Source organism: Aulostomus chinensis, chromosome 3, assembly GCF_037954235.1.
Source record: "Aulostomus chinensis isolate RoL2024-O1b breed Wild chromosome 3, RoL_Achi_v1.0, whole genome shotgun sequence".
NCBI classification, from domain to species: Eukaryota; Metazoa; Chordata; class Actinopteri; order Syngnathiformes; family Aulostomidae; genus Aulostomus; species Aulostomus chinensis.
The window spans coordinates 22,904,721-22,919,432 of NC_141322.1; the positions used below are offsets into that span (position 1 = coordinate 22,904,721).

The 14,712-nt window shown below is 40.7% G+C and overlaps 1 protein-coding gene across 1 annotated transcript; it reads left to right on the forward strand.

The window, feature by feature from the left end:
* The first annotated feature begins 1,939 nt into the window (after positions 1–1,939).
* LOC147268297 (protein shisa-4-like) lies at positions 1,940–11,764 on the forward strand. The gene is made up of 5 exons (XM_086199762.1): positions 1,940–2,131; positions 3,629–3,782; positions 5,156–5,295; positions 10,068–10,313; positions 11,219–11,764. The coding sequence occupies exons 1-5, from the start codon at positions 2,065–2,067 to the stop codon at positions 11,401–11,403; spliced, it is 792 nt and encodes a 263-aa protein (XP_086055888.1). The 5' UTR covers positions 1,940–2,064; the 3' UTR covers positions 11,404–11,764.
* Positions 11,765–14,712: the final 2,948 nt, after the last annotated feature.

Here is a 14,712-nt window from a genome sequence, read left to right on the forward strand (position 1 = left end):
TCGGACCTGGAACCTTCTTGCTGTGAGGCAACAGTGCTGACCACTGTACCACCGTGCCGCCCAGTTATAGTTACATTTAAGATTTCAATTTTATGAGAAAAACAATGACCAGATTATTGAATATGGATTGTTACAGTTTAGATAACACAGAATCAGCTCGCCCTTACCAGTCACAATACTAAAAATACTGTTTACCTCTTAATGCATCAGTCATTGGAATTGTATGACAACAGCTTCACATGTATAGTAGAATAACATTTGTTTAACTTGTCTTGAATGCATGAGAAAGACTTTTTCAATATCCATTTCGAAACATTTATATTTTAGTGGTATTTAGAGTTTTCCCTGAGACAGTCTTCATGAATATATAACATTACTGGTTTCTTTATATGTTGAGGCAGACTGGGAAAGTACTCCAAAATATTTAAAAAGGAAAAGTTTAAAACTGAAACTACAATGGGAGGGTTTTTCATCCAGATGTGCTTTCAGTCTTTCATAGGGTAAACGTCTGGTTTCTCTGTGACTTCTCCTTTAGCACCCACAATCATGTTCCATACCTGTGAGCGTGATCTTTCTTACAGGTTGCAACATTAAGACAAACTCAGCCAGAAACCTGGGTGTCATGATTGATGACCAGCTGACCTTTAGGGTTCATGTGGCCTCAGTTTCTCGGTCTTGCTGTTATGCCCTCTACAACATCAGGAAGATCAGACCCTTCCTGACCCAACAGACCACACAGATTCTGGTTCAGGCTCTTGTTATCTCACACATTGACTACTGCAACTCTCTTCTGGCAGGCCTCCCTGCATGCTCATTCAAGCCTCTGCAGATGATCCAGAATGCAGCAGCACGTCTGGTGTTCAACCAGCCCAAAAGGGCACATGTCACCCCGCTGCTGGTTTCTCTTCACTGGCTTCCAGTGGCAGCCAGGATCGAATTCAAGGCACTTCTCTTGGCTTACAAAACAATCACAAGAACGGCTCCAGCCTACCTGGAATCCCTGATCCAGGTCTACTCTCCTTCTCGCCCACTACGCTCTGCATGCGAAAGACGCCTGTTGCTTCCAGCCCAGCGCTGCTCCAAATCTCTAGCCAGACTCTTCACTTCTGTTGTTCCCAAATGGTGGAACGAACTACCGAACTCTGTGCGTTCTGCTGAGTCCCTTTCTACTTTTAAGAGACAATTGAAGACTCAATTGTTCAGAGAGCACCTAGGCACTTAACCTGACTCTTCTCCTCTTTGTCTTGTGGGGTAGAATAAGTCAGAAGGTCCAAGACCCAGCACTTAGTGACTATGTAGCACGAATTGTGTTGTGTGATGTTGTATGTTTGTCAAAAAAACAAAAACAAAAAAAGGGGCGGGGGGGGCGACACTTCTTCTGCCACTAGATGGCAGTACCTGTGACCAAATCACAACTGAAGCACTTTTGCGCTTCCTATGGGCTTTTCCTTAATTAAGTCTAAATTCTTGCTTGTGTTGTACGTCGCTTTGGACAAAAGCGTCTGCTAAATGAAATTGTAGAATTGTAGAATTGTAGAAGATGAGTCACGATCACACTACTTCATGATAAAATCGACCAAAACATGTAAAGACTTTGCGACAGAGTTATTTTATTCTCATGTTGTAGAGGTTGTCTTGGGTTGTCTATATGAAGATTTTATGAAACTGAAATGTTGTAGTTTTATGTAATCATGACCAACTGAAGAGTCAGAATTTATTCAACATTGATGGAGGGAAAACATAAACCACTCTTATTTGTGGTCTTAAAACGAATGATGAAGTGTATATAAGTTTATTTATTCATTTACCTTTGCTCCCTTTGTGCCCCAGCCCAGACACCAGCCAGGAAATTAGACGGACCTTGCTGATGCATTACCTGCACATTGAGGAGGCGCGGGTGGGCGGAGCTTTCAGCAGAGCGAGTCAACAGTGTGTGTGTCATAGACGATCTGTGAGAATCGAGAGGAGCGATGGGTTCAGACTGAACAGGCCCAGGATCAGACCGTTGACCGTGTTTGAGGAGGAGACTATTTCCTGCCAGGATCCGGGAATCTCGAAGGAGCCATGGCGTCAGGCCTGTGCAGTGTTATTGTGTTGGTGTTGTGTGCCTTCCTAGCACCTTGTATGTGCGGTGAGTTCGTTTCACACACATTTCCTCTTAAAACCCTTCATTCGCCTCGCACGTCGTCGTTGGCGGTTTGAATACGGTGACGGGACGTTTAAACGGGAACTTAGTTTAGTTGGTTGAGACGGGGCTAACCGAGGCTCACCGCAGTCTGGGCGACGTCAGTGACGTTAGCTGTGCAAACTACACCCAGGTTGCCTGTTTTAAAAGAAAAAAAAACGATTTAAAACGTTGTTCAGCAATAGACTGAGTGAATTTAATGGGAAAAATAGTTGATATTTATTGGCGTAGGATTTAGAGTATAACTCGGTGGCTGCTATCTGTCGTGGTGGTGGTGGTTGTTTACCACACCTCATACATTTCGAATCGAAATCTCCATAATGTGCTAATAACGTGCATCTTCTGAATAATGTAAATGTGTTTGGCGACATTTTACGGCAACTCTGTCTGTAGTTGTATGCATTAAGACAGGAGTTTAACGTTTTATTACTCTGAAGGTTTCCAAATGTTCACCTTTATTGGAAATATTGGTTGGGAAGCTTCAACTAGGCCAACAGTGCTGCATCAGAATTCAAATTTTGTCCCACTAGCTGTTCAAACACAAAAAAGTAAATAAGCAGTGATAAGCAGTTTATCATTTCGGACATACTGCTGAAAATTCATGAAGGTATGCTTGTCAGGAGAATTGGTCCAGTCAAATGAAATGGTTCGTCTAATAAAATACACGTTCAGAGTGAATGTGGGCTGGACTGAAACCATTTAATCTACTTTTTAATAGTTACTCACAGGAAGATTTTTCATATTAGTAGCAAGCACAAAAGTAACAAACAGCATGGAGTTTTTAGGAAACCAATTGTGAATTAAATTGATAATTATACAGTGTTTAACTTGCTTTTGTAAGTGTGTATGAAAACATGTTTTTAACTGAAATTAAGATAAACTGTGACATGAAATCCCCTGTAGTGTTAGAAACAGAAAAAATGAGTGAGAAAAGGAAACATGTTGGGGCTTAAGGAAAATGAGTCTTTTAAGTAAAGGTATTATTATCAGTTTGCAATGTGAAAATATATTTGTCCACATCTGGATTGAGAGGCACACAGATGTATAGACAAGTAAATTGCGATAAAGTGCCAGACATTGTTGAGAGTGTTATACCGTTTCTTTCAAGCACATGAGTGCATGAAATGTCCTGAGGACTGAAAACCATCCATTTGGTGAATTCGCCCAGTTAACTGCTTTTTTTTATCATCAACAATTTAGGGAATTGCCGAATTAAGAATTTACAGAGTCTTAATTTAAAAAAAAAAAGAACAGTGTTGTACTTCTCAAGATCAAGCAGAAAGATGTGTCTTTAGTGCTGTCCTCTATTAATCTCTTTAATCCCACTTCAGATTCCGATTCAGTCTTAATATTCTTTCGGGGAAGGGGGTGTCAATCACTAGTTCAGCTTTGTACAAAGTACGAGCGAAGTTATCTCTGTTCTTTCTCTCTCGTCGGTTATAGACAGGGACAATGTATGTAACGCATACACAGATTCCAGCAGCACCTACCATCCATCCGAGATGTGTCTCAGAGGATTTTGCTGTGGGTCCTGCTACCATAGATACTGCTGTCAGGATACTTTTTGGCGGTTCCCTGAGGATGAACAGGAGGACTGGTATTGTACTTCTAATTTCCTCTAACTGCACCTGTACATTTTTTTTGTTGTGTAATGGCATTGGAAGTAAAATGTTAGATGATGAGACGGAAAGTCCGACATGGGCTTCTGTTGAGTGACCCATTTCAAATCTCCACAGACTTAGAGGCACCCTCAAAGTTTGCAGACAAATCAAATTTTGAGCCATGAATGCACCATCCATCCATCCATCCATCCATCCATTTTCTTCCACTTATCCTGTCAAGGGTCGCGGTGGCACTGGAGCCTATCCCAGCGGCTACGGGCGAAATGCAGGGTACACCAACATAGGTTGGCAGTCCATCGCAGGGCCAACACATAGAGACAGACAACCATTCACACTCACAGTCACACCTACAGTCAATTTAGAGTATCAATCAGCCTCGTCCCCTCTTGATGTCTTTGGACTGTTGGAGGAAGCTGGAGTACCAGAGAGAACCCACACGGGAACAGGGAGAACATGGAGACTCCACACAGAAAGATCCTGTGATGGACCCGGGACAAACTTGGAACCGTCTGGCTGTGAGGCGACAGTGCTAACCACTGCACCACGGTGCTGCCTCATTAATGCACCTTTACCATATATTAGCATTCCAGAAGACTTTGCCATTTTTACCCACAGTTCATAGTGTTGCGGCTATGTACTCGTTTCTCTGGTTAATAGATAGCTTCCAGGAAGTGTGAACGAAACCGTAAATGATGCTGAGCTGGAAAATGTCCTTTATGGTTTCTTATGGCTATTATTTTTATGTTGGTCCATGGCATCTTTTGTGTTAGCTATTATTTTACTCTTAATCACATATTTTTATGTACCTCCTATCTGTATATACCATCCTTGTATGATTATGATTTTGGAGCACGTTTTTTTTTTTTTTTAAGACTCTCCCACTTGGTTACTCCATGACATCGGTTTAGTCTGTGAGGGTTCAGGGCTGAAGTCTGTGAGTCTTTGAGGGTGGAGATTGGAATTGAGCGTCTCTGTCTCTCTCTGTCTCCATCTCTCTCTGTCTCTGTCTCGCCCTCTCTCTCGCTCTCTCGTGTCCCTGTGTAACCACAGTTGAGCTGCAATGCATCAGTATGTTATGCAACTATCTTGCAGTAAAGAAACAGGAAACAGGGATTTCCTGTAAACGACCACCCGAATGGAGGCTACCAAGATTTGGCTGCAACATATTGGAGTTCTCATCTTCTTAACATTAACATCAGTCAAATAAGTTTTGCATACATATCTGATGCTTAGGGTTACAGCATAGAAGGATCAACAGTGTGCTGTGTTTATAACAGATGATTGATTACTTTGTGTTTTAGCTTTAGTACTTCATCTGTCATACCTTTTTTTTTGTTTGTCCTTTCAGTGTAAATATTTTTAGCAGATATTCCTCACCGGCGCCCATGATCATTGGTATTACTGGATTTATTATCTTCTTGCTCATCGTCATCTGCTGCTGTGTCTGTCCCTGCTGCTGCCTGTACAAGATGTGCCGCAAGCCACAACGTAAGTAAAATATTAAAGACTCTAGTTGGTAGTATTGTAAGAATCTATCTATCTATCTATACACACACATTGCTAAACAATCATGTCATTCATGTGTTAGCTCGGTTCTACTCGTTCACTGGAAGCTGAACTAGCAGTCCGTGGTCGTGTGAAACAACAGTTACAAATGGAAATGTTGAGTTTCTACTTTTTCCATGTTTTATACTGTCAGTGGTAGCCTCTCTGCCCTATTGTGTGTGTGTGTGTGTGTTTGTGTGTGTGTGTGTGTGTGTGTGTGTGTGTGTGATTGAGATGCTTTCTACTTCTTTACTGTCATGATCAAATTCTTCAGCAGAAGGGCCCATTTTTAAGGTAGTTAGCTGATATGAATGCTAACAGTGGTGATAAAGAACAAACTGTCACTAAAGTTGGACACATTTTTCTCAATGACAGTCTTTGCCTGGTGTGGATGAACTAAGGTTGGGCTTAACTTTCAACTTTAACTCTTCAACTGTCGTGTTGTTATTTTATCAGCTACATACCCAGAACTACTTGGACTGCCTCTCCTCCCGTCTTCCTGTCACATCTTCCAAAGCCTACAGTTACTCCTCTGTGTATAGAGTAAATCAGGACCAGAGTATTGGTTTGTCCAGAAGTAATCTTCCTCATCCTCTGTTACAAAGTTGGCCATAATTAGTAGAAGCAGTCACACTCTATTCATCAACAAACACTTTATTTTGGTGACTGAATTTACAATGGAGCTTTCAAGGCGCTGCATCAAATTACTGTGCCCAGCAAGGAAAAGTAGGTCCGGTTATGTGTCCGACTCTGCAATAACATCTTGCATTTTTCAAGTTTTTTTTTCCCCCCCCGCAGTGAATGTTAAACACAACCCTAGTTACGTTAATTCAGGCAAAGGCTGTTTTGTATGAAGGTGTATTTGGGTTTTTGAGACGTATGTTCCTGTGCCCTCTGCTAACCTTCACTGCAGCTAAGCTAACTAGTCAGGCATCCGGTTGGTGTCTGGAGCTCTATAATACACTCAGAGAAGAGAGAAAGGGCATCTGTCTGCTGCTGCTCTGGCATTCAAAACGATGGACAAAAAGCCTAAAGAGTTGGCATGTTAATCCTTGAATGCCATATTTTGGGGAATTCATTAGATGTGAGTCACACGGTCTCCAAAATTAGAGACTCAATGGTTGCAGTCTGGAACCCTGGAACCCAGCTGGTGCTGTCATAATTGCAAAATAGACAAAAATAGATGAAAAGTTTGTGTCTTAAAACATTTCAAGCTCACATAATGAAGCTTGCAGCACAACAGCATACAGCATCCTCTACCATATACTCCCTTAAACCTGAGTAACTAATTACCTTCTCTCTCTGCTATACTAATCATTACAGGGCCGAAACTGTTTGTCAGCCACTCTATTTAAGACTTAATCAAACCAGTTGGAAAAAGTTTTGACAGCGTGTTTCTGTAGCTGCGTGTGTGTTGGTTTCCTTTCAAACACATTTGAACCATTGACTGGTTGTTGAGACCTTCTCAAAATTAATACGTGTTGTTTCAGTATGTTGGAGTATTCTCCTGTTAAGTTATTAAATCAGAACATGAGGAAACTCATTTGAGGTCTGTTGGCCCACCCACCACATGACTCTCATTACTGCACTGGGAAAAAGTGATGTTCAGACATAGAGCACGAACTGGCCTAACAGTCACATTGTAACCAGTTTCCTTGTGTAACATGGCTGTTTGTCATCTTCTGGCATGCTGTGCAGCACATCTTTATAGTGAACAGTGGATCCTCAAGTTGATGAGAGTCCCAACTTGTTTTGTAGAGTTCTACCCAGACTTGTTTGGTAGCTGTAACTCACCTGAATTGCAACACGACTTTATGTGTTAGTGTGTTTTCTGCTGAGACTCACAGCCACAGAAATGTCTCTAGTGTTATTATTTTGATCACAACATAATTTTAGTTTATTTAGATTCTTTTTGTTGGCTCCATTGCTACTATCCACAGCTGTATTTACATCAGTACATCACTTGTAACTCCTGATGCATATTCAGATACCAGTGTACTTTACAATTAAGGCTGCACGATTTTGAAAAGCATATCTAATTGCGATCATATTTCATATCAATTGATATATGTGATGTGATTTATTATTTTAAGAGGTAATGTTCATTTTTATATCATTATTCTTATTCGCATTGAAAAGAGTACAAATTACACCATTACACACAATGTTTTACTGTTAATTACTAGAATACGCTCTGCCCCGAAGCCTGTATGAGACATTTATATATTCATAACTGCTAAATAATGCAGGAGAGACATCTTAACAAATGTGTTACTGTAGTCATTCGAGCCATAGGAGAGCCAAAGATAAAAATCAGGTTTGTTATTAAACCTATGGTGCCTCATTTGGAGGATTTTTGTCGTAAGAAATATGTTTCCCTTCTGTTTTAACATTCAATATTTGAATTTTATTTATATGTGTGTGTGTGTGTGTATGTATGTGTGTGTATGTATATATATATATATATATATATATATATATATATGTGTGTGTGTGTGTATATGTATGTATAGATATCTGTCTATATCTATATATATCTATATTTATATATTTATATATATATATATATGTGTGTGTGTGTGTGTGTGTGTGTGTGTGTGTGTATATATATATATTCAAGTTTGATTGAATGTTGTACCGTTGGCAGTCCCATTACAGGAACAAGTAATTTCTTTTGCATTTTTTTTCAGTGAGTTTGGTAGTAACATTAATAGACATCTAGAACACCAGTTGGATATGTTGTCCTTAAATGTAATGTTGATTTTTTTGTCAAATAAATCATGTAATGATTTAATTTTATGGCAGCATGGTGGTGCAGTGGTTAGCATTTTCGCCTCACAGCAAGTCCCGGCTCAGTCACAGGATCTTCCTGTGTGAGTCTGCATGTTCTCCCTGTTCCTGTGTGGGTTCTCTCTGGTACTCCAGCTTCCTCCCACAGTCCAAAGACATCAAGAGGGGACGAGCCTGATTGATACTCTAAATTGACCGTAGGTGTGAGTGTGAATCGTTGTCTATGTGTGTTGGTCCTGTGATGGACTGGTGACCTGTCCAGGGTGAACCCTGCCTCTCGCCTGAAGGCTTCTGGGATAGGCTCCAGCCCCCCCGCGACCCTTAACAGGATAAACGGTAGAAAATGGACAGATGGATTTGATTTTATATTGACTTCACTCTCTTGTGTGATTAACAGAAGTTTGCTCTTTGAAAACCACAAGTCAGGAACTTGCAAGGGGGACAAAGGACGTTTTTGATATAAATATTCTATGCATGACTTTATGATCTCTTTGAAATGAGACAGAATTAAATATTGATTTGATTTGAATGTGATTTGTCATCCTGGCTGTTATTTTAAGATTTCTTCTGCCAGCCATCTGTATTTTATTCTTCACAGTAGTAAGATTACACACTGGTTGTGTTTATGTCCACCTTTTAACCCCTTGAAAGATTTACTTTTAAAACACCCCACTGTAACAATGTTTTTGTATTCATACATGTAAAATGTTACTCATATTGCACACACACAGACACACACACACAAACATAGACTCTCTCACACTTTATGACTGTGGAGTCTGTCAGCCAGCTTGCTCAGGTCTGCCATGTACCCACTCATGAGCTCTGACTTAGGGTGCTTGGTTCACGCTCAGAAAGAATGTGGATTCCCTGACTGGGGCTGTGCATGTCAGGATCACTTCCCGGAATGTCAGAGCTCCTCCTTGTGTGACTCATTGTTTCCACGCCAACCACAGCAGGGAAAACTCAAGACCATCCCACGTCATTCTTTACAAGAGGAAGTGGTCATGATGACTTCTACTGTGATAAGAAAAAAAAAACACTTGAGGGAAGCAACTGGCACATGCACACTGCCATATTTTTAATTCAAAGGGACTCAGGGATTTAGAGTATAATCTTCTGAATCCCTGTAAGAGTGAAGGTTTTTAGTCCTGTTTGTTTCTAATCATATCGCACTACAGTAAAGTGGTAAAAATAAAATAAAGTTTAAAGTAAATAAAACAAAGTCAGTATAAATGGAGATCGTGAGTGATTTCCAGATATTATATAAAACATAGTTTCTAGCAAACATGAAAAAATTCTTGAAACATTTTAGCCGTAATTCCTATAAAGGATAAAAGTAGTCTTTCCACATCAAAGTACCTTGTGGAGACGTCGTGGTGTGTGGGTGGAACAATTATATTCCTGGGAATCCGACACATTTATTTTGGGTCCCTGGGGATGAAAATTTTGGTAGGGCCTTATAACTCCATGATCTGGGAAACGCAGACAGAAACGGAATGGGACAATAAAAACCATTGTGGAATTGGACTCAATGAATCACACACACTTTGAGTGAACCCGTGGAAAAAAGTAGTCAACGATGTACACCCATGTATTGTTGATTTCATTAATTTCTTTGACAAGTTAGTGAATGACATTTAATGTAGAAATTGTTTGATCAGTTTCTTAATATTCCCATCTGCATCTTCGAAACAGAGGACTTAAAACTACGAATGCAACTGTAAAGGGGTAGTAAGTAACAAAAGGAGCTTGTGAAAAAGCAAAAATATTGTTGAATCTTGTGATTTGTACCTATAATTTTCAGATTGTAGGTCTCGGATTCAAATCCAGTTTTTGTCGATGAGGGCTAGCTTTAGCATATTGTGTAATTTTGTAGTTCTGCCTTCCTCAGCTGTAACTTTCATTGTGTTGTTTGCTTACAGCTGTGGTAGCTACCACCACCTTGGTGACCAACCTTCCTCAGCAGTACCCTCAGCAGCCAACTGTAACACCTGGACAGCCCCAGCAATACCAGGGGGCCCAGTATCCACCCTACCAGCCTGTACCAGTACAGCCAGGTTATGGTAGCCAGCCCGTACCTCAAGTATATGGGCCTCAACCCATGCCCGCAGGACCCTACCAGGGGCAGCCCTTCACTGCAGGACCACCACCAACATATCAGGAAGCCAGTAAGTGGGGCTGTTTCATGACCTGCATACATAGTTACTGACAGTCACCGATCAGCAGGGCTTGTAACATTGTTTTTGCCAGTGACTTGGAGATAAAACTATAAAGGCTTGATCATGTTTTGTTTTACAGTTTGAGTGGAGAATAAATAATAGATTTGAGGAACAGCGAGGGTGGGAGGTGATTAAGGAGACCTGGGCTGGGTGGTGCAGGATCTTGAAGTTACCTCTGTTTTTTATTGCAAGCTAGTTGATAAAGGAATATTTCTGTGTGCTGAAAATAGTGAAAGCTGTTCATCTGGGACCGCATGTTTATTAATGGACCCATCTAGGTCCTGCAGCTCGCTGGTTCCTTCTGGTTTTCAAACCAAAATAATACCAAAACTTAACACACTTATTGTTCAAGTTCTTTGAATGAAATACAAGCTAATTGTATTGCAGAGCTGTGTTCATTCTCTCACTAAACCCTGCTGTTTCTCTGTTACAAACACAAAGATATGGTGACATATTGGTTGTGCGTATAAACCCAGCTACCTGGAAAATGAGGCACATACATCTGTGAAACCACCCAAGCGATAAAACATTTTTGCTCCACCTGCTCATGTGCTGCTGTTGGGCTGGTTGTGGCTGCTCTGTTTGACACCTCCCCCAGTTAAAATGGGGAAGTGTCATCTGGAGGTTTAGCTTTTAAAAAAAGAAAAAATTATTCATTACAAAATTTCAGTTCCTGGAAGTGTAGGTTCAGTGGTCACAGATTGTACACGGTCGGGATATGTCACAATGTGGAGTTCATAAAACACAAGAAGAAACCTTTATGGTAGCCCTGTCGGACAGAGTTGTAGCTGTGGTTGCTTTCCAAGTATTTACAGTCCTTTCATACTAATGCCATGTTTTCTTTCTGTGTGCAGCCAGCCCTGCCTACCCTCCCAATCCGATGCTTTACAGCCAAGCTGCTTTCAGTCCTGGTCAGCCGTCGTACCCTCTACAACCTCCAGCCCAGCCGCAGGCTAACGCTCCACCCGCCCAGCCAGACTACCTAGGTCAACCAGCATACAACCCAGATTATTTTACACCGCCTCCCAAAACTGGATAATCTACCACAGTGCCACACTCTCAGCCACTTAAAGCCTGCTGCAACATGTTGGAATTCGGCAGAGCTTTGAAATGTATAATGTGAATTAAGATGAGAATTGTTCTGGAGCATCTTGGTTCATGATGGGTAAATATGGCAACGGTGTGATACATTTGTAATTAATGTAGCTTTCTGTTGAAGTGTTGCTATTTGAAAATATTGATACCTCTTGGCTTGTGTTGCACGGACAAGTAGTGAGATTAGTTTTGAATAATTTCCCTGTCGTTGTCAGACATCCTAATGAATTAAACAAGAATTCACCTGGCCTGATCACACAGGAGAATCCTTTTAATGCTCGCCATGTACTTTCTTTAAGGCCTCAGTGACTTTATTGCCATATAACGAATTTTATGTTATATAGATGGGTGACATCTGTATGACACACGAGTAAATGAGAGGAGAAACAGAATGAATGTCTCCATCTATAGCCCAAGAAATGTCTGTACATTGATGTGAACTATTTATTATGACATTCACAGTCGCCTGATTTTAACCCAACGAAAGGACAACATTCTCATCGTCAAAACCCCAAACGTCTGAATAGTGTTTGGAAGAATGACAGTAGAGTTCTGGAGACCTGTAGCATCAGTGCCTAGAGACACTGAAGCTGTCTCTGGTCATGCAACACCTCGCTAAGACAGTTTTTGTTGGCGTTTCCTTTAATTTGATCAAATATTTCAGAACAAGCCAAGTCTGAAGTGTTAAATGTTCTCACCTAAGGATTCATTTCTTATTTGACTGATTATTATGCATCCAGGAAAAAAGTCTTGTTATCCTCCGGGGAAAAGGGAATGTGCGTCATGTTAATATGCAAGTAGGAGATATTGCAGAGATACAATAGAATCCAATCCAGGGAGTGTTGTCTTTATTTTTCCATGCAGATTGCTATTATTTATCCAACTTGATGCATATGTTTATCTGAATCTTGAAAGAATGAACCAAAGGAGATCATTTTTAGTTTCAGTTAGACATACTCTCGCATGGGAGTGTTATATTCACACAATGCAAGAAACTATCGTGCCTTCTTAAATACACACGCATGCCCTCTGCAGCATTTCAAAATCAAGCTTTCTGTTTTTCATGACTGATCTGTGCATTTCAAATATGTTTATATATCCAGCTTTCATTCTCGTTTATCAGCTGCAATATTTTGCAACTCATCATGTGCAACCCTTTTCAATGATGATCTGTTCCAGGAATTATCACCTTGCAGCTTTACTTTTTTTTGTTACAACTGTTGGAGGTCTTAAAAGATTTCTTACTCAGTGTTTGAATCTTTGCCTTTCTAATTAATTTTGTTTACTGTCAAACTGTCACATTTCCATGTTTTACAGCCAGGAATAAGTTTACAAACATGCCTTCTGTGCTCTGCACTGAATTTTTGTCACCACTTCTACTTTCTGCTGATTCCAGTTAATGAAAATAGTTTAGCAAAAGTGACCTTTTCTTCTGACCCAGCAGACATGAGAGAAATGGAATCAGACCTCATGTGACACTCATCTTTTGAGCCACCCTGCCTTTTCTACTTCTTCCACTCAGATTTTGCTTGAGGTCAAAGAAAGTAGAACCTAACGTCTCCATGACAGTGAGTTATACGTGTCATGGATTGCAGAATGACTTCCAGTCACGCTATTGTATGACCACATGGCAGCAGATGAAAGTAGAAGTTGTCTGAGCTCATCCTTGTCCTCAGTGTGCCTGCATGTGTACTTGCCTATCAGCCAAGTGAGTCATCCGTCTCATTAAAAGCTTCCTTGTAGCTGTTGATACCAAATGTGTCTCCATTCATGGTCTTTGACTTCTTTTGGCCAGTGTTGAGTCTTCAAAATGGCTGTAGTTGGCGTGATATCTGTTTGTGTGAGAGTGGAATGTAGCCAATTGTGTTCATGACAAAAATATGCCAGCAGAGATGAATTCTTTTCCAACTGTATTTGTCATTCAAGTACAATTGTTACCTATGCTACTATTGAGATTGTGTACAAGACTTTTATTTGAAAACCCGCTACTCATTGTGCACAGGTCTATGAAATAAATATTTATATTTACTTTTTTCCCTCAATGTGACTTTTTTCCCATCCACATGTTGATAACTCAAACCTCATGCACATGCATTTAGTAGATGGCACAAGGAAATGAACAAATTGGAGAATGCATTATACTAAAAAAAAAAAAAACAACCCAACACAGCCCAGGCAGCAAGGTGGTGCACTGGTCAGCACTGTCCCCTCACAGCAAGAAGGTTCCGGGTTCGGGCCTTGGCTTCAGCACAGGATCTTTCTGTGTGAGTCTGCATGTTCTCCCTGTTCCTGTGTGGGTTCTCTCTGGTACTCCAGCTTCCTCCCACAGTCCAAAGACATCAAGAGGGGACGAGGCTGATTGATACTCTAAATTGACAGTAGGTGTGACTGTGAGTGTGAATGGTTGTCTGTCTCTATGTCTTGGCCCTGCGATGGACTGGTGACCTGTCCAGGGTGAACCCTGCCTCTCGCCTGAAGTCTGCTGGATAGGCTCCAGCCCCCCCCCCCCCCCCGTGACCTTTAACAGGAATAAGAGGTTGAAAATGGATGGATGGTAATATTTATAGTGATTTAGATTTAGTGATTTATCACTACTTTAACATCAAAAGGTATTTAGTTTGTATAGTTCCAGAAAGTTCTAGTAATTCTAATTTTAACAGTAACTTAAAGAAGCAGCAGATCTACCAACCACTGAACACACAAAAATGTTTAAAAATAAACAATGCAAAACTAATCAGAATTGGCATATGCCAAGGTTGATTTGTCTGTGCTCACTTCTCCCACATACGTACTACTAATGCTGTAAAGGGGTGGGGCAGAGGACAAAGTCACATGGTGCAAATTTACAAGAAATGCAGGGAACAGAATTCTACTAAAGCTCTCAACCAAATAACAACAAAACTGTTCACATGTCTGAATACATTCTCTGAAGTGCATCATCCAGTATAATCAATGCAGTCTGTATCCAGCCATGCTCGTTATCCACAAGCACTTTGAGTTGAGCTAAAACCAGACTATTAAAGTACCGGTATTGGTTCAATACAGCTGAATGCACCAGCTGGTCACATGCTGCACTACCGCAATCGAGCACCAAAATAGAAAAATGTCAGTTGGCTTCGTGCAAGTTAAAAAAAAAAAAAAAAAGTGGATTACTGAGCGTGCAGTCGGAATAGAGAAGATGGATCATGCTGGATGATGAATATGAGACAAACATTTGATGGATTATGCTGGATGATGAATTTGAGACAAACGT